The sequence below is a fragment of the Tachyglossus aculeatus genome, chromosome 12 (assembly GCF_015852505.1).
Source record: "Tachyglossus aculeatus isolate mTacAcu1 chromosome 12, mTacAcu1.pri, whole genome shotgun sequence".
Classification (NCBI taxonomy): domain Eukaryota; kingdom Metazoa; phylum Chordata; class Mammalia; order Monotremata; family Tachyglossidae; genus Tachyglossus; species Tachyglossus aculeatus.
In genome coordinates this window covers 2899558-2924267 of record NC_052077.1, presented here as the reverse complement: position 1 = coordinate 2924267, position 24710 = coordinate 2899558, and the positions used below count along the sequence as shown (strand labels likewise).

Sequence of the window (24710 nt, the reverse complement as noted above, 5' to 3'; positions counted from 1 at the left end):
GATGAGCAGTCGAGGGGATTAGAGACTGTAAGCTCGTTGTGGGCAGGGAGCGTGTCTGCTGGCCCTGTTGTACTGGACTCTCCCAAGCACTTAGTATAGGGTTCTGCACATAGTAAGCACTTGATAAATACCATTGATTAACATGGGGTAGAGCCCATTCGATTTGGCAAGCATAAAGTAATTGCTTGTCTTGGAGAGTGAATTTTCAGTGGACTTCTTGACTGTAGTGAGTCAAGAAGGGAGGGGAAGGAGAAAAAGTGAAAGTCGTATTCTCTCTTCTTCTTGGGGTGTGAGCCCCTTAGGGACTGTGTCTGATCTGACCAGTGTATCTATCCAATGTTTTGAAGTGTCTGCCACATAAAAGGAGCCCAACAGAGAGCCATGACTGTTGAATCAATGGATGTATGGAAAAATAACTTTACTGGCTATGATCCCTATGTTCAGAGACCTCTAAAATGTCCCTTTTGTTATGTGTGCCCACGTACAGATTATCCTTTGGTTTGTAGCTACAGAAGCGATCGACATCGTCATTAGGCTCAAAGTCTGCCCGACGTTTCTGTTCATGAAAATCCACCCCATTTCTGATGCCTCCAGGCCAAGTTGGTCGGTCTGCCAGGGTTACTTCTCAATAATATGGTTTATAAGTCTTGGTTCATCTATCAAAAGTAAGTGTAATGGAAAATAAGGGGATAAACAGCAGTGAATGAAAGGAAAATATTGCTCATTCCACTCGTCACACTAGGACCAAAAAAAAAAAAAATCAGCACAACTGCATTTTGGGAAAGGTTTCAAAAGTTTCCCATTCTCCCCCTTCTCCCTGAGGCCAGGAATGCCCCTCTGGTGTCAGTATTACTGCATTTCTCAAGCAGCACATCTTTGTGGCCGGGGGTTGAGGGCAGATCTAGCAAGAAGGTGGCCACCACTGAGATTTTCCTTTCATTCAGCCTCAAGAGGAGTAGTGTTAATATTTAATGAGCATCCAGCTGGACCAATGCGCTGTACATAGTGCTTGGGAAGTACATGTACACACCATCCAGCAGCTCCTTGATATACGATGGTCCAGTCTTTCCTGCCTTCATTAGAAAAATAGTAGTCATCATCATCAATGTTATTTATTGAGTGCTTACTGGGTGCAGAACACGGATGGACAGCAGAGTTGACAGACACATTCCCTGCCCACAACGAGCTTACAGTCTAAAGGGGGAGAGAGACGTTAATATACGTAAATAATTTCTGATACATAATTTATATATCAGTACATAAATGCTGTGGGATTGAGGGTGGATAGAATATCAAATGCCCAAAGGTCACAGATCCAAGCGCATAGATGAAGTAGAAAAAATTGGGGGGTTATGATGTTGCTATAAAAAAAAATCAGGTGGAAGATTACACTTTTAGCAAAAGTGACATTTCTATGGGAAATTAAAAATAGCATTATATGCTTCTTTAAAATTCTGCAAAATTCAAATGGAGAAATCAAAAGGGGGAAACCTTAGTTGGACTTCTATATCAACCTATCCACCAATGTGAAAGGTCTGGCAAGTTTGAGAAAGTAATGGGTGAAGAGTATCACTGTTGTACTCTACTATTGGCATCAAAGCTGACCCAACTTCATTAATTCATTCAATCATATTTATTGAACATTTACTGTGTGCAGAGCACTGTACTAAGCGTTAACAGCATTCTCCTGTGGATTCTGTATTTGGCTGTGTGAGGCAAAACCTCAAATCGAACAGTTCCATCATGTTTTGGATGAAAAGTCTAGCTAAAATCTCCAAGTGAAATGCAAATAAAATGCCTAGTTTTGAGTAGAAAATACCACTCCATTCCGCATAACTTCCTCTGAAAACCACAAATTGCTCACTTGCTACCCAAATCCAGGAAATGGATCCCTTTCTTGGAACTGAGAACACCTTTCGCTCTGAATTGTTTCTTTATAGCAGTTCAACTTAGAAGTACTACTTTCTCAAATAAGATATATAGTAAAAACAGCAAGGACAAACCTGTTCTCAAATGATCATAATAGATGTATTAATTATATTCTGCTCTACTTTTCCAAAAACTCCAGAAGTCATTCAATTCCCAGGGCCCATTTATAAAGCTGTCCAAGGAAAATAGATTTCTAGTTAATATATTTTAGTAGTTCAATAAATAATATAATCTCCAAGGATATTTGCCCAAGGTTTCCATTTGCAGGCAGGATGAGGAGAGATTACTATTTCAATTGAAATGAATTGTTTTCCATGCTCCTGAGAAGCTTTAAACGGGCAGAAGGGATATCCTGTGATTTGAATGTACAACTAATAAGAAGCATGTCAAATCCCGGCTCTGTCAATTGTCAGCTCTGTGACTTTGGGCAAGTCACTTAACTTCTCTGTGCCTCAGTTACCTCATCTGTAAAATGGGGATTAAGACTGGTGAGCCCCACGCGGGACAACCTGATCACCTTGTAACCTCCCCAGCACTTACAATAGTGCTTTGCACATAGTAAGCACTTAATAAATGCCCTTATTATTATTATTATGACAATTGAAATCTCCAAGTATTTTGATATTTTAATTAAGTTATAGTGCTTGCTGTATGATGAGCTCATATTATAGAATCATATGAATCAAAGACATAAAATGTGAAAGTATCTGAAAAAGAGAAAACCATATTTATTGGGCGCTTACTGTGTGCACAGCACTGTACTAAGCCCTTGGGAGACTATAAGAGAACAGAGTTGGCAGACACGTTCCCTGCTCACAACAAGCTTACAGTGTAGAGGGGGAAAATATGATCAGTTCCTTTAGCTTTTCCAAAGTGGGAGAACACAATCTGTCTACCCCCTCTGTGGTGGGTCCTGAGAGGAAAAAGGGAGAAAGAAGGAAATAAGAAAAAAAAAACCAGGATCCTAAAGAAAAATTATGGCAGGAAGCAGGAGTCTTGACCATCTCTCTCAATGTGCCAACAAAGACAGCCTTTCCCTTCCTTTCCTTCACCTGCTTCTCAGTTTCTGAGGAAATGGGAGATAAGGAGGAGCCAGGCAGAGAGTTAAGCACCTGTGTGTTCACAGAAGAGAGTAGAGAATTGGCGAGAGAGAGTTTCGGCCACCAGGTTCCAGGCTTGCATTTCTGTGTAGGGGAGAGGGGACTAGAATTCATGTTGAAATGTGAGAATTTGGTGATACAGGCTTTTTTGGGCTGTGGAAAGCAACCATAAGCTCAACCACATGAAGCGACTTGGCTCAGTGAAAGAGCACGGGCATTGGGAGATGGAGGATCTGGGATCTAATTCCGAGTCTGCCACGTGTCTGCTGTGTGACCGTGGGCAAGTCACTTAATTCTCTAGGCCTCATCTGTAACAAGGGGATTAAGGCCCCATGTGGGACCTGATTAGCTTGCACCCCAGTGCTTAGTACAGTGAATGGCACAGTAAGCGTTGAACAAATATAATTAAAAAGAAAAAAAATCAACAAAAAACCCCAGTAAGAACATCAGAATCCAAACTCCTAAAACCAACAGTGACAATGAATAATAATGGTATTTAAGTCCTTACAATGTGCCAAGCACTTCTGATGACTTGACACCTGTCCACATGCTTTGTTTTGTCTGTCTCCCCCTTCTAGACTGTGAGCCTGTTGTTGGGTAGGGACCATCTCTACATGTTGCCAACTTGTACTTACCAAGCGCTTAATACAGTGCTTTGCACACAGTAAGCGCTCAGTAAGTATGACTGAATGAATGTTCTAAGCGCTGAGTAGATACAAGGTAATCAGGTTGTCCCAGGTGGGGCTCACAGTCTCAATCCCCATTTTACAGATGAGGTAACTGAGGCACAGAGAAATTAAGTAACTTGCCCAAGGTCACACAGCAGACAAGTTAGAATTAGTTGAGCACCACACACAAAGATGTCCAGACTGAATCTTGAAGGAACAGGTCTGGGGTAGATTACCAAAGATTGACTTTATCACTTAAACCCGATGCCCCAAATCCCATCCTCACAGTTGGTTATTTTTTAGAGCTTGGTGCAAGATCTGTTTTACTTTTTAATCCATTTCCTAATATTCTACTAGAAACTTTCAACTTCTGGAGTCCATTGTTTTACGATGCTTTAGGGATTTTCAATTAGCTTAAATGATTAACTTGTATCTACCCCAGCGCTTAGTACAGTGTTCTGCATCCAGGAAGCACTCAATAAATGTGACCCACTGATCAGCAAGTATAACAACACTGTGAGAAGAGATAGTATCAAATGTGATTTTCCAGATATTAATCAATGGTATTTATTGAGCGCTTTCTGGTGTATAGAGAACTGATCTAAGTGGTTGGGAGAGAACAACTATGCATTGTGTCCTCACAATTGTGGTATTTGGCTAATTGTGGTACTTGTGAAGCACGCAATACGAGCCAAGTTCTGTTCTAAGCACAGGGGACTATAGAAGATAATCAAGTCAGACAGTCCTCGTCCTATACAGGGCTCAGAATCTAAGTAGGAAGGGGGACAGGCATTTTATTCCCATTTAACAGATGAGGTAACTGAGGCACAGAGAAGTTAAGTGACTTGTCCAAGGTCATCCAGCAGGCATCTGGCAGAGTCAGAACCCAGGCCCTTTGACTCCCAAGTTCGTGCCCTTTCCATTGGGCCAGTGCTTGTACTACAGTTGTGAGGATAGATAATAATTACTATACACCCATTTTACAGATAGAGAAAAGAAAGGGAATTTCTCAATACTGCTAAGGTAGTAGGACTACTAGGGCTAGAACCCAGGGCTTCTGGCTCCCAGTTCGGTGATATCTTCTAGACTGTGAGCCCGTTGTTGGGTAGGGACCGTCTCTATATGTTGCCAACTTGTACTTCCCAAGCGCTTAGTACAGTGCTCTGCACACAGAAAGCGCTCAATAAATACGATTGAATGAATGAATCTTCTTTAGATGGTGACCTTCCAGACTAAATTCAAACTTCTTCGGTCCCTGTTCTACCCTGACCAACAAATACATTAGTTTTGTACTCAGGCTAGTAACACCTGCAAAGCAACCTGAGATCCTTACTGAAAGCCCAAAAGAAAAAAAATAATTTTTAAAAGCAGAACCAGTTTCATTCCTGTCAGGGACTATTTTTCCCTTTTTCCCTACGACTCTACATACTCCGACTCTAATGTACTTAGCTCAGTGCTCTGCACATAATAAATGTTCAATAAATACCACTGATGGATTGAAATGGTTTCACTCGCTGGAAGCAACACAGGGAATCTCAGAGCCATTTCCAAGGTTAGGTAGAGAGCTGAAAGAAAAGTGACCTGGAAAAATTCTGCTCTTTTCCCCTGGGTTTGTTATTTAGTGATAAATTTTGTTTTCTACCTGAACAGGTTCTGCCCATAGTGCCATGAATTATTAAACTGTAAAACGGCCATTACAGCCTGAGAGATGAGGGTGGATTTGTGTATGTGTGCGTACAAGAGACTGGACAGTTTCTTTGTTACATTAGGTCTCAATACAAATCATTTGAAATGATGAATAATGGGAAAGCTCAAAAAGGCGAGGCTTTGCAGGGAGGAGGTTGTGGAACTTTTTCCAGAAAAGCCTAAAAGTTAGATTCTATACTTTCTAGAGTATTTTAGATGTAGATATGATCATTTATTCCCCCTGTTCCTGGCTGTGTCTTTGCATGCCAATTATCTGGACAATTCAGGTCCCCAAGAAACGTTTTGGCCTCAGTTATCCAGATGGAAAGGTTTTTGTTTTCTGAAATATCTATATCTGTAGACCTGGAGTCCCTGGTCTCAGTTTCCAGAGATTTTCTTTTTCCCCCTTTAGAGAAAGACTAATTTCTCAAGCTCCACACAAATTTCATTCAACTGGAAGTAACCTTGAGTTCATCTGGTTCAGTCCCCTGATTCCAGGTAGGGTGTTGGCGCCCACCAAGTTTGGGTAGTTTTCCATCCCACTGCTAGCCTGGCCCAAAGCAAGGCAAGAAGAGACTCAGAAATCTGTGGACATAAGGTCCTAACAGGCTGGTGAAGGCATATAGTGATGAGCGCATATTTATAAAATACATTTAATACTCAGAAATGATCTTACTAATGGTCATTTTTTAGGCTCCCACCACGCCTGGTTGCTTAGAGAGGTTGCTTATAGACTCATCACCTGTCTACCTGTTTCGTTGTCTCCCCCTTCTAGATTGTGAGCCCATTGTTAGGTAGGGACCATCTCTATATGCTGCCAATTTGTACTTCCCAAGCGCTTAGTACAGTGCTTTGCACACAGTAAGTGCTCAATAAATACAACTGAATGAATGAATCACTGCAAAGCTCTCCACTGTAGCCAAGAAATGCACCGTGGTAACCTAATAACTGTGGTATTTGTTAAGCGCTTACTATGTGCTAGGCACTGTACTAAGCCCCGGGGGGATATTCATTCATTCAATCGTATTTATTGAGCGCTTACTGTGTGCAGAGCACTGTCCTTAGCGCTTGGGAAGTACAAGTTGGCAGCATATAGAGACGGTCCCTACCCAACAATGGGCTCACAGTCTAGAATATAGTCTAGGATATAAGCAGGGACACACAAGGCATAGAGGGCTGAAGTGACTTACCCAAGGCCACACGGCAGACAAGTGGCAGACCCAGGATTAGAACCCACAACTTTCCAACTCCCAAGCCTGGGCTCTATCCATTATGCCACATCTTTATGCTTTCACCTTTCCTCCCACCCTCGAGGGCCCCTGCTCTGAGCAGGCTCCGTGCCCGCTGAGCTGGAGATAAAAACTGCTCCCGCTCACTCTCAGACCCCTCCATCCCCACAGAGAATTGGAGCCTATTTTGCGTATTTGTTTTGTGTTTTACCGTTGTCAAACTGGATGCTTCTCTCTCCAATCTCTTCTCCCCTCAAACTCTTAGGTTGTGAGCCCCTGAGGGACAGGGACTGTGTCTAATTTCCACTGTGCATTCTCTCCCAGAGCTTACTCCAGTTCTCAGCACAGTTAGTGTTCATTAAACACTATTAATAATAATAATGATGGCATTAAGCGCTTACTATGTGCAAAGCACTGTTCTAAGCGCTGGGGAGGTTACAAGGCAATCAGGTTGTCCCACAGGGGGCTCACAGTCTTAATCCCCATTTTACAGATGAGGTAACTGAGGCACAGAGAAGTTAAGTGACTTGCCCAAAGTCACACAGCTGACAATTGGCAGAGCAGGGATTTATTCAATATTATATTCAAATTCCCTTGACAGCCACATCCCAAGCCAGATGACTGATGAATGTTAACGTGTGATCTGGGACTGCTATAAACTATTTACAGAAGGGCAGGAAAAGCAGAGTACTATGTGGGCCTGGGTTCTAATCCCAGCTCCACCGCTTGTCTGCTGTGTGACCTTGGGCAAGTCACTTCTCTGTCTCAGTTACCTCATCTATAAAATGGGGAATTAAGACTGCAAGCCCCATGTGGGACACAAACCATGTCCAACCTGATTAGCTTGTATCTACCCCAGCGCTTAGTACAAGTCCCGGCACATAGTAAGCACTTAAAAATACTGTTTGAAAAAAAAAAAAGAAAACAGTTGGGACAAATAAGCTCCCATGGGAAAGAGCTGCAAGAGGCCGTCCTTCTGGCTTTTCCTTGTCAACACTGTGGGTCCCGGAGGCAGAGACCTGCCAAGGACGTGGCCACGGTTTTAGTATATTCATTCATTCAATCGTATTTATTGAGCGCTGACTGTGTGCAGAGCACTGTACACTAACTCCGCAGCTGGGGACTTTAAGCAGCGTGCAACTGCTCACCTGAAAACATTTTAAAATGTCCCAGGGCCTGAAGATTTAGGAGAACTGCAAGGATACAAATACCAAGGTTAGAGACCCCAGTGAGTCAGGGCAACTCGGGAAAGCTAAAGTACAATGAGAGCACATGGAGAGCGGGGTGAGGATTCGTCCATGGTCACCCTGGCACTTCGCCTAAGGGGGCCATGCCCTCCATTGGTAAACCAGTGACTGGGCGAGGGGGTTTGCCCCACTGCAGCCTGTGGGCTGCCTGCAGTCACTGGAGCGATTCATTTGGGAAATTTCCCGATGATGGAAGAGAATAATAATATAGCACTTACTAAAGCCAAGCACTGTGCTAACTGGAGTAGCGACAAGATAATTGGGCCAGCCATTCCCCCTCTAGATTGTAAGCTCAATGTGGGCAGGGAAAGTGTCCAGCGATAAGCCCAGCCTGCACCCTCCGCTCCTCTGCCGCTAACCTCCTCACTGTACCTCGTTCTCGCCCGTCCCGACGTCGACCCCCGGCCCACGTCCTCCCCCTGGCCTGGAATTCCCTCCCTCCGCACATCTGCCAAGCTAGCACTCTTCCTCCCTTCAAAGCCCTACTGAGATCTCACCTCCTTCGGGAGGCCTTCCCAGACTGAGCCCCCTTTTTCCTCTCCTCCTCCCCATCCCTCCCGCCCTACCTCCTTCCCCCCACCACAGCACCTGTATATATGTTTGTACAGATTTATTACTCTATTTTACTTGTACATATTTACGGTTCTATTCATTTTGTTAATGATGTGCACATAGCTTTAATTCTATTTGTTCTGACGACTTGGACACCTGTCTACATGTTTTGTTTTGTTGTCTGTCTCCCCTTTCTAGACTGTTGTTGGGTAGGGACCGTCTCTATATGTTGCCAGCTTGTACTTCCCAAGCGCTTAGTCCAGTGCTCTGCACACAGCAAGCGCTCAATAAATACGATTGAATGAATGAATGTTGTACTGTATTCTCCCAAGCGCCTAGGAGAGTGGTCTGCACACAGTCGGCACTAAATAAATGATTGACTGACCAACTGTTCAGAGTCTAAGGTGGAGGGAGAACTGGTATCTAATCCCCGTTTTACAAATGAGAAAACTGAGGTATGGATTGTTTCAATGACTGACCTCAGGTCACATAGCAGGCAAGTGACGGAACCAGGATTAGAACGCTGGATATCATCAATAATCATATTTATTGAGCGCTTACCGTGTACAGAACACTCTACTATGCACTTGGGAGAGTAAAATATAAAAGTTCCCTGCCCACAGAGAGCTTACGGTCTAGAGGAGGAGACAGGCATTTACATAAATTACAGATCTGGACATAAATTTGGTGGGGTTGATGGTAGAGTGAATAAAGGGGGCAAACCCAAATACAAGGGTGATGCAGAATGGTGAGGGAGTACAGGAAATAAGGGCTTCATCGGGGAAGGCCTCTGACAGGAGATGGGATTGTAATAAAATGTTGAAGGTGGTGACTGTCAGGTATAAAGGGGGAGGGAATTCCAGGCCAGAGGCAGGATGTGAGCGAGGGGTCAGCGGCGAAATAGATTGGACTGAGGAAGAATGGATAGATTTGCGCCAGAAGAGCTATGCCCTCTGACTCCCAGGACTGTGTTACCACTAGAGATCACGCCGGCTTCAGAGAAGAGTCAAAAACACTCTCCCTTTTCCCGATGGCAGTTACACCAGAGAGCCGGGGAAATGACAGAGAGAATGCCCTGTCCACTCCGAGCCCTCCACCTCTAAGGATCTTCTCTTCCCTGGATCTCCTCTCCAGCTTCACTCCCTCAGTGTCCCTCTAGAGCCCAGCACACGGCCAGATACGAGGGCACGTCAGTGTCACCGAACAACTTGCCTTTTAGCCATCTCTCCTCAAAGAGGTGACCACACGTGCCTCTACTTGTCCTAGGGTAGGAACCTGTGGCTCTTCTCAAAATCAAACATGGGTCTCGAGCCCATGGACCATGGTCGTGAAAACCATTAGCTGGGCCATCACAGCAGAAAGCTAGGTAGCAGGCTGGGCAGGAAACACCCTTTTGAGTCATTAAGGGGTCAAAAGGGAGCCAAAATGTGGGACTCGATGGCCCGTCGGGGGGGGGGGGGGGGGGCGGGGGCAGGATGAGCTTGATCATCTTGGGCCCCTCCCGCTCACTCTTCGTCCCTCCCCACTTCTTCCTCCATGAACTACTCATCAACAGCAGCAGTGCCACGGCAACTAGTCACGCTAGCCCAAGAAGGAGGCTGCTCATCTCCCCAGGAACTACAAGCGGCAGACCCGGGCCCGGGACTGGAGGCAAGGCGACCTGAGTGGCCGTGACCAGGCTAAAAGCTGGGCAAGGAGCACGGGCCCAGCCGCTGGACACCGGGGAGCCCTGAGAGTGGCCTTGCCCGGATTAAAAAACTGGCAGGGAGTGGCCCAGCCTCCAGGCCAGGAACTGATCGCGGGGCCCTCTGAGAGTTAAGTAGCAGCCTTGGGGTCAGCAACTATGACCAGGGAGGAGGAAGAAAACAGCCAAATATAAGTCCTAGTCTCTCTTTCCCTCTCCTAAGTCCTCTTGTCAGCAAAGACAAATGCCAGTCTATCAATCTCACTGTCCTTTCCTCATGAAGCTTCTCTTACTGGTGTCCAGAGGGTTTCCTCTGGGCCTAGGGTGGGGCCAGAACACCTGTCTCTACAGCGTCTTTGGAGGCAGGGGGCGGGGAAAATAGGGGGGCTGCACAGGCAGGATGGGAGGAGGGGCAGGGACGAGGGATGCCTGAAAAACTATCGAGGTGCACGGGAGGATTCGGGGCACATGTGTGTTGCCGGGGGGAATTTTGCTCTCCAACTGAGAAGAAGAGTCTAAATTCCTTTCCTGGAAGGGGATTTTCCCACCAGAGCGGGCACGAGTCTTTGCTCCAGGGTTTCCTGAGTTTTCCTGGCTTCTGAGATGCAGGGGGGACCAGAACAGTAACCTTTGAGTTGCCTACTGCTGACAGGTACTCTGAGGAGCTACCTCATCCTGACTCCAACCATCCTTCCCTACCCCTAACTTCCCTCTTCTCTGCCCTCTCCCTTCTCTTCCTAATGTTGTCCCATGTCACATAGGGGAACATACATTGCATGGGTGTTTGCACCCCTGCTTCTCCAGGACTTTGTTTTGTTTGACTCTTCAAGTTAAAAAAAAGTTTGCCAATCCCTGTTCTAGTCGGATGTGATAGCACTCTAGAGTCACCTCCTTCTCAGTTTTCAATCCTGCGAACTGTTACTCACCCAGGATCAGGGACTAGGAGAGAAACAGAGCCCAATTCTTCTGAAATACTGAGTGACAGGGGAAAACTCTAGTTTTACTGTCTAGAGTATCTCCTCCAGGAGTTCTCTTATATCTACATATCCAGTCCTGGTCTCTCTCTCTCCCAATCTGCAGTCTCGCATTTCCTCCTGCCTTCAAGAGATCTTGATGTCCTCCGGTCACCTCAAACTTAATAGGTCTAAAACACAACTTCTTATCTTTCCACCCAAACCCCAACCTCCCCTTGACTTTCCCATTATTGTAGACGGTATCACCATCCTTCCTGCCTCACAAACCCATAAGCTTGGAGTTATTCTTGACTCCTCTCTCTCATTCAACCCACATATTAAATCCACCATTAAATCCTGTTGGTTCAACTTTCACAACATCGCTAAAATCTGCTCTTTACTCTCCATCCAAATGGCTACCACGTTAATATGATCACTTATCCTATCCTGCCTTGATTACCATATGAGCCATATGCTGACCTCCCTGCCTCCTATCTCTCCCTAATCCAGTCTATACTTCACTCTGCTGCCCGGATCACTTTTCTGCAAAAACGTTCAGGCCATGTTTCCCTGCCCATTAACCTCCACTTCAAACAAAAACTCCTCACCATTGGCTTGAAAGTAATCAGTCATCTTGCCCCCTCCTACCTCACCTCACTACTCTCTTACTACAACCCAGCCAACACACTTCACTTCTCTAATGCTAATCTTCTCACTATACCTCTGTCTCGTCTATCTCTCCACCGACCTCTCGCCCAAGTGGACCGCCCTCCCTCCTCATATGTGGCAGATAATTACTCTCCCCCATTTCCAAGTCTTGATGAAGAAGGCACATCACCTCCAGGAGGCCTTCCCTGGCTAAGCCCTCCTTTTCTCCTCTCCCACTCCCTTCTGCATCACCCTGACTTGCTCCCGTTATTCCTCTCCCCTCCCAGCCCCACAGAATTTATGTACATATCTGTAATTTACTCATTTATATCAATGTTTGTTTCCCGCTCCTGACTTTACGCTCACTGTGGGCAGGGAATGTGTCTGTTTACTGTTATATTGTACACTCCCAGGCGCTTAGTAAGCACTCAGTAAATATGATTGAATGAATAAATTCCCCAACTAACCTCTCAACTTCCCACTCTATTATCCCTCCCTTCTGCGCTGCCTGTGCACTTAAGTCTGTGCTCCCTAAGCATTTGGATACCGTCCAGTCAGAGATACTTACTGAGTGCATACTGTGTGCACAGCACTGTACTAAGCACCTGGGAGTGTACAATATAACAAAGTCGGTAGACACGTTTCTTGCCCGCATCGAGCTTACAATCAACAGTCTGTCCCTGGAGCATCTATGTACATAGGCTCATATTCAGTCCTTTCCCCTAATTTTTAATGGTATTTGTTAAGCACTTACTATGTGCCAGGCACTCTATTAAGCACTGGACAGACACAAAGCTAATCGGGTTGGACACAGTCTCTGACCCACATGGGCTCCCAGTATTAACCCCCACTTTACAGATAAGATAACTGAGGCACAGATAAAGTAACCCATCCAAAGTCACACAGTAGACAAGTGGCAGAGCCGGAATTAGAACCCAGGTCCTTTTGGCTCCCAGGCCATTGGCTCTAACCGCTAGACCGCACTGCTTCCCTATACATCGATAACTGATTTCATAGTCTAGCTCCCCAGCTGAACTTTCTTCACAATTTACCTCTGCTCCCTACCCGCGATCTCCCCACCAATCTACGTGGTTTCTAAGATCCTGGTGGGGGAAGTGAAAGGATGGGCTACTGAACTCTGGGCTAACAGTGGCAGACACAGAGTTAGCAGTTCCTTCCGTCTGTGGCTTGAAGGTCCTTTGAACTGCGGCTTCCAGGGTCAAATGCCTTTAGTCTCCACTCTCCCGTGCCCTTCTCAGAAAATGGGGTGTGGAAACCCAAATAGCGCTGTAAGCTTTGCTATTCAAAGAAAGCCAAAAAACGTTCTCAGCTCCGGTAATCTCCCTTTTTCATTCATTCAATCGTATTGATTGAGCGCTTACTGTGTGCAGAGCACTGTACTAAGCGCTTGGGAAGTACAAGTTGGCAACATATAGAGGCGGTCCCTACCCAACAGCGGGTTTTTGAGCGTTCGACTGTGATTAGGAAAAATTTCTGTCAAAAGCACTGGACACCTGTACGGTAATCGCTCATCAGTTCACTACTCGTTCCAAATTTTTTTTTGTAGCCAAAACAAATTATTTGATTAAGTCTGGGTGGTCTCTTAGAACAGGCCATAGTTAACATACAGTGTGCCTTCAAAATGAGCCTCCCTGCGGATCAGCAGTGGCAGAGGTTTTACAAGAGCCCGGGATTTAGAGTTTGTTTAATGTAAATACAGCCTACAGTCTAGACCCATTATCTCGCCCCATTTCTACCTCACAGCCCGGAGCAACAAGAAACCCGTCTGATGGGAAAGCAAAGGGGTGAGATAAAGGGTGCAAATATGAAAAGGGAAATCCGCTCCTGGGTGACTCCTTGCAAGGCACGAAGCTGGCCCCTTCACCAGGGTGCTTAATGGTTCTAGGCTGTGAACGACACCTCAAACGTCGGGCCCGTCAAAAGTAGCCCTGCTCTTTGTGGAGCGAAAGCCATTAATATCTGTGTCAAGCCCCGTCTCCTAAGTGGCTAGAAGCCTCAGCGGTGGTGATACTCACGCTGACACTGTCCCCACGACTGGCGCGCCCAACCCCAGCAGCAGTCAATTCGACTCCCATAGCGACAGAGTCCAATGGAGGTCACCATTTGCCTGGGCCACCTACAAAAAAGAAATTTCCAAGTGGTAAATGCCCTCGCCCTTCGCCGGATCGCACCTGGAGGGTTTCCAATGGTCCATCGGTCTACAGAAGCTCCTTGTGGGCAAGAAACGTGTCGCTTCTTTACTCTTTGCTTCCCAAGCAGCTAGTACAGTGTCCCACGCAAAGCAGTCGTTCGATAAAGTGCTGCTGCTACTACTACCCCCTGTCTGGCCGGGACATGGCTTAGTGTCCCTTCTAGACTGTGAGCCCGCTGCTGGGTAGGGACCGTCTCTATGTGTTGCCAACTTGTGCTTCCCAAGCGCTTAGTACAGTGCTCTGCACACAGTAAGCGCTCAATAAATACGATTGATTGATTAGTGGAAAGAGCCCGGGCTACGGAGTCAGAGGTCGTGGTTTCTAATCCCACCTCCGCCACTTGTCAGCTGTGTGACTTGGGGCAAGTCACTTAACTTCTCTGTGCCTCAGTTACCTCATCTGTCAAATGGGGATTAAGACTGTGAGCCCCCCGTGGGACAACCTGATCACCCTGTAATTTCCCCAGTGCTTAGAACAGTGCTTTGCACATAGTAAGCGTTTAATAAATGCCATTATTATTATTATTAATCCCACCTCCGCCACTCGTCAGCTGTGTGACTGGGCAAGTCACGTAACTTCTTGGTGCCTCAGTTACCTCATCTGTAAAATGGGGATTAAGACGGTGAGCCCTACGTGGGACAACCTGATTACCCTGTATCCACCCCAGCGCTTAGAACAGTGCTCGACACATAGTAAGCGCTTAACAAATACCAACAACAATAACACGGGAGAGGGTCGAAGGCGGAGACTCAAGTTTACCGCGCGGAAGAAGGCAATGGTAAACCGCTTCCGTATTTTTTACTAAGAAAACTCCCTGGATCCACTTCCAGGATGATGGCAGAGGGAGACGGGGCGTTCTGGGAGAGACGTGTCCGTGGAGTCGCTATGGGTCGGAGACGACTCGACGGCCTAAGACACAAATGCCCTCAACTCGAGGATCCCTTTAAAAACTTAAAATAACAAAGATGATGTTTTTGAAAAGTGGAAAAGCGGCAGCTTGGTGGTCTGGGCTGCTAACTGCCGCCACGGGCAGGCCGGCTGTGAAAGCCTGAAATGAATGAAATTCCTAATACGTATTTCGATATTACCTGCCGTCAAAATATTGATATCAATATTACACTCTGCACAATAAAAACATCATTGAGAAATGAATCCTTGCAAAGTAAAAGAAGACTTTCATGGATCTTTCAAAGGCACAGAAGAAAGGGAGGACGTTAATAGCTTTCCTCTGGGTTGGTAGAACAAAGTAGATTTGAATTGGGAGCTTAAGTATTAGAGCATGTCTCCTTAAAAGAGATTCTCCCCCCCAGCCCCCAGCGAAAGTACTAAGAACTTGGAACCAGGAAAAAAAATCCCAAAATGTAACTAGAAACATCTGTTATATACTGGAAAAAAATTAAGATGTGGTTTAAAGTACGCTCATGCCATAAACAATCCCCATTAAATCTCTCTCTTCAAAGAAAATAAAGAAATAATACATTCCAAATATCGCACCACTTTTTGACGATTTAAAGAGACTGATTGGGGGCAGAGCTCCTCTTTTTGGCTCAAATTTAAACTGTCAGTTTCTGATCATAAAAGAAAACAAAGACAATTTTGGGCATTTTATGCAGGTGTGAATATGATGGCTTCTTAAATGGAACTGTTTTCACCTGTCCACACGTTTTGTTTTGTTGTCTGTCTCCCCCTTCTAGACTGTGAGTCCGCTGTTGGGTTGGGACCGTCTCTATAGGTTGCCAACTTGTTCTTCCCAAGCGCTTAGTACAGTGCTCTGCACACAGTAAGCGCTCAATAAATACGACTGCATGAACTGGTTCAGATAACTGCATTTAAATTACACACGTAAACACACACTGTCAAGCCCAAGGAGAGTACTTATAAAGGGCTTAGTCAAGTTTGGTGGTCAAAATTGGCATTCATTCAATCGTACTTATTGAGCGCTTACTGTGTAGAGCACTGTACTAAGCGCTTGGGAGAGTACAATATAACAATAAGCAGACACATTCCCGCTCCACAATTAGTTTACAGACTCCTCTGGCCACACTACCTGTTTTTTTTTTCTTCTTTGGGGGCAGGGTAGAGAAGGATTATTTTGGGTACTTGTCCTCATCTTACGTTGCTATCGTCTTTTTGTTCCATTTTTCCTTAAGGAAAAATCCCCGGACTCCTCTCCTTTTTTAATTATTAGGTTGTGAACCCCCCCCCCGAGGGCCAGGGACTGCATCAAATCCCCAGCGCTCCGGTAAAGTGCTCAGCACACAACTGGCACTTGAAAAATAACACAATAATAATAATGATGGCATTTATTAAGCGGTTACTATGTGCAAAGCACTGTTCTCAGCGCTGGGGGGATACAAGGTGATCAGGTTGTCCCACGGGGGGCTCACAGTCAATCCCCATTCTATAGATGAGGGAACTGAGGCACAGAGAAGTTGTTAGGGAAGCAGCATGGCTCAGTAGAAAGAGCATGGGCTTTGGATTCAGAGGTCATGGATTCAAATCCCGGCTCCACGGTAAAGTGCTCAGCACACAACTGGCACTTGAAAAATAACACAATAATAATAATGATGGCATTTATTAAGCGGTTACTATGTGCAAAGCACTGTTCTCAGCGCTGGGGGGATACAAGGTGATCAGGTTGTCCCACGGGGGGCTCACAGTCAATCCCCATTCTATAGATGAGGGAACTGAGGCACAGAGAAGTTGTTAGGGAAGCAGCATGGCTCAGTAGAAAGAGCATGGGCTTTGGATTCAGAGGTCATGGATTCAAATCCCGGCTCCACCAATTGTCAGCTATGTGACTTTGGGCAAGTCACTTCATTTCTCTGGGCCTCAGTTACCTCATCTGTAAAATGGGGATAAAGACTGTGAGCCCCCCTTGGGACAACCTGATCACCTTGTAACCTCACCAGCGGTTAGAACAGTGCTTTGCACATAGTAAGCGCTTAATAAATGCCATCATTAATTAATTAATTAATTAAAGAAGCAGCGTGGCTCAGTGGAAAGAGCCCGGGCTTTGGAGTCAGAGGTCATGGGTTCAAATCCCACTCTGCCACTTGTCAGCTGCGTGGCTTTGGGCAAGTCACTTAACTTCTCTGGGCCTCAGTGACCTCATCTATAAAATGGGGATTAAAACTGTGAGCCCCCCCGTGGGACAACCCAATCACCTTGTAACCTCCCCAGTGCTTAGAACAGTGCTTTGCGCATAGTAAGCCCTTAATAAATGCCATTATTATTATTATTAAGGTGGATCTGAAAAGTGCAAAGGTTTCCCTCCTCAACTTCAAATCAATCCCGTGTGTGTGAGTTAGGTGTATCATACACAACCCCCACCTGAAAAATGAGGAAAGGGCCTATTTGGCCATTTCAGGTGCAGCTGGGTGACTGCAGAGTTGGAGAGGGAAGCTGTTCAATCAATCAATCGTATTTACTGAGCGCTTACTGTGTGCAGAGCACTGTACTAAGCGCTTGGGAAGTACAAGTTGGCAACATATTCAGACCTGTTCAGACCTGTGGAAGCACGCACAGCTGAGACGGGTCTACCTTTCATATAACAGGGAAGGAGCGAGGCTTGACCTCTACATTGCTCCATCCTATTGTTAATTGTATTTATTGAGCGCTTACCATGTGCAAAACACTGTACTGAGCGCTTGGGAGAGTACAACATCAGACATATTCCCTGCCACAACGAACTCACAGTCTAGGGGGGAGATGGACATTAATATAAATAAATACAATCCGAGCCCGTTGTGGGCAGAGATTGTCACTCTTTACAGCAGTATTGTACTTTCCAAGCGCTTAGTACATTCATCCACTCAATCCTCTTTATTGAGCGCCTACGGTGTGCAGAGCATTCATTCATTCATTCAATCATATCTATTGGGCGCTTACTGTGTGCGGGGCACTGTACTAAGCGCTTGGGAAGTACAATTCGTCCGCAAGTAGAGACGCTCCTCACCCAACGACGGGCTCACGGTGTAGAAGAGTGCTCTGCACACCGTAGGTGCTAAATAAATAAATATATATATACACAGATATATGTATATACATATTATTACTACTATATATACATATTATATATGCATATAGAAGAAATACTCAAAGAGCTTCCAGTCCTGGAGGGAGTATATCTATATGTATATCTATCTATATATACATACACAGATATACATATACAGAGATATCTATATCTATCTATATGTAGATATACATAGATCGAGATAGATACATAGAAAGATATATATACATATAGATATACTCCCTCAAGGACTGGAAGCTCCTTGCGTATTTATTATATATAATATATATAATATGCATATATAATAATAATAACATGCATACATATAGCTGTATATAATACATACATAGATATACATATACATAGATATATAACTATATAGATAGATATAGATATGTCTATCTATCTATAGATATGCATAGATATAGATACATATAGATATACTCCCTCCAGGACTGGAAGCTCCTTGAGTATTTCTTCTATATGCATATATAATATGTGTATATATATAGTAGTAATAATATGTATATACATATATCTGTATGTATATATATATATATATATATATTTATTTATACTGATGCCTATCTCACCCCGTCTAGAATCCGAGCTCGTTGCGGGCAGCGATGGTCACTCTTCATAGCAGTATTGTACTTTCCAAGCGCTTAGTACATTCATTCACTCAATCCTCTTTATTGAGCACCTCCGGCGTGCAGAGCACTGGACTGAGCGCTTGGAAAGTACAATTCGGCAACAAGCAGAGCCGATCCTCACCCAACGACGGGCTCACGGTGTAGAAATGTGGTCCGCACACCGTAGGCGCTCAATAAATAGGCAAGGAGCTTCCAGTCCTGGAGGGAGTATATATGTACATGTGCAGGAGAGTGCTCTGCACACCGTAGGCGCTCAATAAATACAACTGGATATGAATGAATGAGGGTCGGCTTACCTGCCGTCGAAGTCTCCGGCAGCTTCCAGGACGAGCGAGGAGGCGACCACTAAGCTCCAAAACCAGTCCATGCCGGAGGCTGCAAGAGGGAGGCCGCAGGAGGGAGGCTGCAGGTGGGAAGGTGCAGCGGGAAGGCTGCGGGAGAGAAGTTGCAATAGGGAGGCTGCGGGAGGGAAACTGCGGGAGGGAAGGTTGCAAGAGGGGAGCTGCAGGGGGAAGGTTGCGGGAGAGAAGTTGCAATAGGGAGGTTGCAAGGGGGAGGTTGCAGGAGGGAGGCTGCAGGTGGGAGGTTGCAATAGGGAGGTTGAAGGTGGGAAGCTGCGGGAGGGAAGTTGCAGGAGGGAGGCTTTAGGAGGGAAGTTGCAGGAGGGAGGCTGCGGGAGGGAGGTTGCAATAGGGAGGCTGCAGGAGGGGAGTTGCGGGAGGGAGGTTGCAGGAGGGGAGTTGCGGGAGGGAGGCTGTAGGAGGGGAGCTGCAGGAGGGAGGTTGCAATAGGGAGGCTGTAGGAGGGAAGCTGCAGGGGGGAGGTTGCAATAGGGAGACTGTAGGAGGGAAGCTGCAGGGGGGAGGTTGCAAGAGGGAGGCTGTAGGAGGGAAGCTGCAGGGGGGAGGTTGCAATAGGGAGGCTGTAGGAGGGGAGTTACAGGAGGCAGGCTGCAGGACGGGAGTCGCAGGAGGGAAGTTGCAGGAGGGAGGCTGTCGGAGGGAGGTTGCAATAGGGAGGCTGCGGGAGGGAGGTTGCAATAGGGAGGCTGTAGGAGGGAAGCTGCAGGGGGGAGGCTGTAGGAGGGAAGTTGCAGGAGGGAGGTTGCAATAGGGAGGCTGTAGGAGGGGAGTTACAGGAGGCAGGCTGCAGGACGGGAGTCGCAGGAGGGAAGTTGCAGGAGGGAGGCTGTTGGAGGGAAGTTGCAATAGGGAGGCTGTAGGAGGGGAGTTACAGGAGGCAGGCTGCAGGACGGGAGTCGCAGGAGGGAAGTTGCAGGAGGGAGGCTGTTGGAGGGAAGTTGCAATAGGGAGGCTGCGGGAGGGGAGTTGCGGGCCGGAGGTCTGAGGAGGGAAGTTGCAGGAGGGAGGCTGCGGGGTGGGGTGGGGCGGGGCGGGGCGGGGCGGGACAGGTGGGTGGGAACGGGGCGGGAAAACTCCCGGGATCGGGATCCTCCTCCTCCTCCTCCTCCTGCAGCAGCTGCTGGGGGGGGGGAGGGCCGCGGGGGCGCGCGCGCGCGTGCTTGTGGATGCGCGCGCGCACGTGTGGGGGGCGTGCTTGTGGATGCGCGCGCGCCTGTTCGTAGGGGGCGCGCGCGCTCGTGTGGATACGCGCGCACGTGTTTGTGTGGGTGCGCGCGCCGGGGGGCGGCAGGCCTCGGGGCCAAGGCGCGCGCGCTGCGCCCCCAGACGGGCGGGCGGACGGGCGGGCGGACGGGCGGGCGGGCGCTCCACTGCGCCTGCGCGCCCCCGGCCGTTCTCCTCAGGGGGGCGGGAAGGGGGTAGGCTTCATAATAATAATGATGGCGTTTGTTAAGCGCTTACTAGGTGCACGGCACTGTTCTAAGCGCTGGGGGGAAATACATTCATTCATTCATTCATTCAGTCGTATTTATTGAGCGCTTACTGTGTGCAGAGCACTGGACTAAGCGCCTGGGAAGTACAAGTTGGCAACATATTCATTCATTCAATCGTATTTACTGAGCGCTTACTGTGTGCAGAGCACTGGACTAAGCGCTTGGGAAGTCCAAGTGGGCAACACAGAGAGACGGTCCCTACCCAACAATCAATCAATCGTATTTATTGAGCAATTACTGTGTGCAGAGCACTGTACTAAGCGCTTGGGAAGTCCAAGTTGGCAACATGTAGAGACGGTCCCTACCCAGCAGCGGGCTCACAGTCTAGAAGGGGGAGACAGACGACAAAACATGTTAACAAAATAAAATAAATAGAATATTAAATATGTACAAGTAAAATAAATAGAGTGATAAATCTGTTCAAGCCTACATACAGGGGCTGTGGGGAGATGGGGAGGAGGAGAGGGAAAAGGGGGCTCAGTGTGGGAAGGCCTCCTGGAGGAGGTGAGCTCTCAGTAGGCCTTTGAAGGGAGGAAGAGACACTGTTCTGAGCGCTCCTCTGGGGGGCGGGGGGAATACGAAGTGATAATACTTCGTAAATAATAAATAATGGTATTTATTAAGCGGTTACTATGTGCAAAGCACTGTTCTAAGCACTGGGGAGGATACAAAGTGATCAGATTGTCCCACGTGGGGCTCAAAGGCTTCATCCCCATTTTACAGGTGAGGGAACTGAGGCCCAGAGAACAATGGGGATGGTGTTTGCTTTAAGCACTTACTATGTGCCGAGCACCGTTCTAAGCGCTGAGGTGTGGCTCGGTGGAAAGAGGCCGGGCTTGGGAGTCAGAGGGCGTGGGTTCGAATCCCGCCTCCGCCGCTTGTCAGTTGGGTGACCCGAGGCAAGTCGTTTCATTCATTCAATCGTATTTATTGAGCGCTTACTGTGGGCGGAGCACTGTACTAAGCGCTTGGGAAGGACAAGGTGGCAACAGATAGAGCCGGTCCCTACCCAACAGCGGGCTCACAGTCTAGAAGGGGGAGACAGACCACAAAACACGTTAACAAAATAAAATAAATAGAATATTAAATATGTACAAGTAAAATAAATAGAGTAATAAATCTGTTCAAGCCTATATACAGGGGCTGTGGGGAGATGGGGAGGAGGAGAGGGAAAAGGGGGCTCAGTGTGGGAAGGCCTCCTGGAGGAGGTGAGCTCTCAGTAGGGCTTTGAAGGGACACTGTTCTGAGCACTCCTCTGGGGGATGGGAGGAATACGAGGTGACAATAATAATGGCATTTATTAAGCACTTACTATGTGCAAAGCACTGTTCTAAGCACTGGGAAGGATACAAAGTGATCAGATTGTCCCACGTCAGAGGGAGTCAGAGGGCGTGGGTTCGAATCCCGCCTCCACCGCTTGTCAGCTGGGTGACCTGGGGCAAGTCGCTTCACTACTCTGGGCCTCAGTTCCCTCATCTGTAAAAAAATGGGGATGAAGACTGTAGAGCTTAGTAGAGTGCTCTGCACCCAGCAAGCGCTCAGTAAATACGACTGAATGAATGAATGAATGACAACCTTGATCACCTTGTATCCCCCCCCAGCGCTTAGAACAGTGCTTGGCACATAGTAAGCGCTTAACAAATACCAACATTATTATTACAAGGTGATGAGGTTGTCCCACGGGGGGCTCACAGTCTTCATCCCCATTTTACAGATGAGGTCACTGAGTCACAGAGAATCAACCAATCCATCAATCGTATTTATTGAGCGCTTACTGTGTGCAGAGCACTGTACTAAGCGCTTGGGAAGTACAAGTTGGCAACACATAGAGACGGTCCCTACCCAACAGCGGGCTCACAGTCTAGAAGGGGGTGACAGAGAACAAAACCAAACATGTTAACAAAATAAAATAAATAGAATAGATATGTACAAGTAAAATAAATCAATAAATAGAGTAATAAATGCGTACAAACATTTGTACAGGTGCTGTGGGGAAGGGAAGGAGGTAAGGCGGGAGGGATGGAGGGGGGAGAGGAAGGAGGGGGCTCAGTCTGGGAAGGCCTCCTGGAGGAGGTGAGCTCTCAGTAGGGCCTTGAAGGGAGGAAGAGAGCTAGCTTGGCGGCTGGGCAGAGGGAGGGCATTCCAGGCCAGGGGGTGTATGGTGGATGTGTAGCGGGCCAAAAGCGAGGAAAATTGAGGAGCTGGATGTTCCCCAATACTGCAGGTGCCAGATCCAATTTTTCATTTCATTTAATCGTATTTATTGAGCGCTTACTGCGTGCAGAGCACTGTACTAAGCGCTTGGGAAGTACAAGTTGGCAACATATAGAGACGGTCCCTACCCAACAGTGGGCTCACAGTCATCATCATCATCATCATCAATCGTATTTATTGAGCGCTTACTATGTGCAGAGCACTGTACTAAGCGCTTGGGTAGTACAAATTGGCAACATATAGAGACAGTCCCTACCCAACAGTGGGCTTGCAGTCTAAAAGGGGGAGACAGAGAACAAAACCAAACATACTAACAAAATAAAATAAATAGAATAGATACGTACAAGTAAAATAAATAGAGTAATAAATATGTACAAACATATATACATATATACAGTCTAGGGGAAGCAGCGTGGCTCACTGGAAAGAGCCTGGGCTTTGGAGTCAGAGGTCATGGGTTCAAATCCCAGCTCCACCAACTGTCAGCTGTGTGACTTTGGGCAAGTCACTTAACTTCTCTGGGCCTCAGTGACCTCATCTGTAAAATGGGGATTAAGACTGTGAGCTCTCCGTGGGACGACCTGATCACCTTGTAACCTCCCCAGCGCTTAGAACAGGGCTTGGAATTAGAAGAATTAGAGAATTTTCCTTCATAAAACCGAGTAACTAAGCAGAAGCCATCATGAGGCCAAAATGAAAGGGTTCTGCTGAAGCGGTAGCAAGCCAAGACTAGATGGCTCCATCTTCACGCCTCCTAAAGACGACATATCATCATCATCATCAATCGTATTTATTGAGCGCTTACTATGTGCAGAGCACTGTACTAAGCGCTTGGGAAGTACAAATTGGCAACATATAGAGACAGTCCCTACCCAACAGTGGGCTCACAGTCTAAAAGGGGAGACAGAGAACAAAACCAAAGATACTAACAAAATAAAATAAATAGAATAGATATGTAGAAATAAAATAAATAAATAAATAGAGTAATAAATATGTACAAACATATATACATATATACAGTCCCTACCCAACAGTGGGCTCACAGTCTAAAAGGGGGAGACAGAGAACAAAACCAAAGATACTAACAAAATAAAATAAATAGAATAGATATGTAGAAATAAAATAAATAAATAAATAAATAGAGTAATAAATATGTACAAACATATATACATATATACAGGTGCTGTGGGGAAGGGAAGGAGGTAAGATGGGGGGGATGGAGGGGGGACGAGGGGGAGAGGAAGGAAGGGGCTCAGTCTGGGAAGGCCTCCATATGTTACCAAGACATATGTTACCAACTTGTACTTCCCAAGCGCTTAGTACGGTGCTCTGCACACAGTAAGCGCTCAATAAATACGATTGATGATGATGATGATGTCACTTGCAGGCATTGACCGAAAACGTTTGTCCGTGGGGTGTGAGGAAACCAATCCAATCATCTGTTTTGAACGGCCAACTCCTCCTCTAAACTCCTTGTGGGCAGGGGTCCCATCGACCGACTCCGTTGGAGTGGTACCCTCCTGACCGTTTGGTATGGGGCTCTCCGCGAAGCGAGCGAGCGCTCAGTACATAGCAGGGATCAATCGATCACCGTCAACAGATAAGCAGTGTGGCATGGCGACAGGGTAAAGGCCTGGGAGTCACGAGGTTTGCTGCCATTTGTCTGCTGCATGGGATTAGGGCATGGGCCTGGGAGTCACGACCTTTGCTGCCATTTGTCAGCCGCGTGACCTTGGTCGAGTCACTTTACTCCTCCGTGCCTCAGTTCCCTCATCTGCAAAATGGGGATGGAGACTGTGAGCCCCCCCGTGGGCTAGGGAGAGGGTCCAACCCAATTTGCTGGGTACCACCCCAGCTCTTAGAATGGTGCCTGGCACGTGGTAAGTGCCTAGCAAACAAATGATAATAATAGTAATAATAATAATAATAATAATAATGATAATGATAGCATTTATTAAGCGCTCACTATGTGCCAAGCACTGTTCTAAGCGCTGGGGAGGTTACAAGGTGATCAGGATGTCCCCCGGGGGGCTCACAGTCTTCATCCCCATCCTACGGGTG

At 46.8% G+C, this 24710-nt stretch overlaps 1 protein-coding gene across 4 annotated transcripts in view; it reads right to left on the bottom strand.

Annotated features, from left to right (window-relative positions):
• NPNT (nephronectin) overlaps positions 1–19645 on the bottom strand; it is an 89674-nt gene extending 70029 nt beyond the window's left edge. For 3 of the 4 annotated variants that reach the window (XM_038755257.1, XM_038755256.1, XM_038755258.1), the window contains exons 1-2: positions 18877–19644; positions 13733–13833 (exon numbers count right to left, since the gene is read on the bottom strand). In XM_038755257.1, coding sequence (XP_038611185.1) covers positions 13733–13833; positions 18877–18947 — 172 coding nt within the window. In that variant the 5' untranslated portion in view covers positions 18948–19644. Of the gene's footprint in view, positions 1–13732; positions 13834–18876 lie in introns of all 4 variants that reach the window. The other variant, XM_038755255.1, reaches the window with a different exon arrangement.
• Between the last annotated feature and the right edge of the window lie 5065 nt (positions 19646–24710).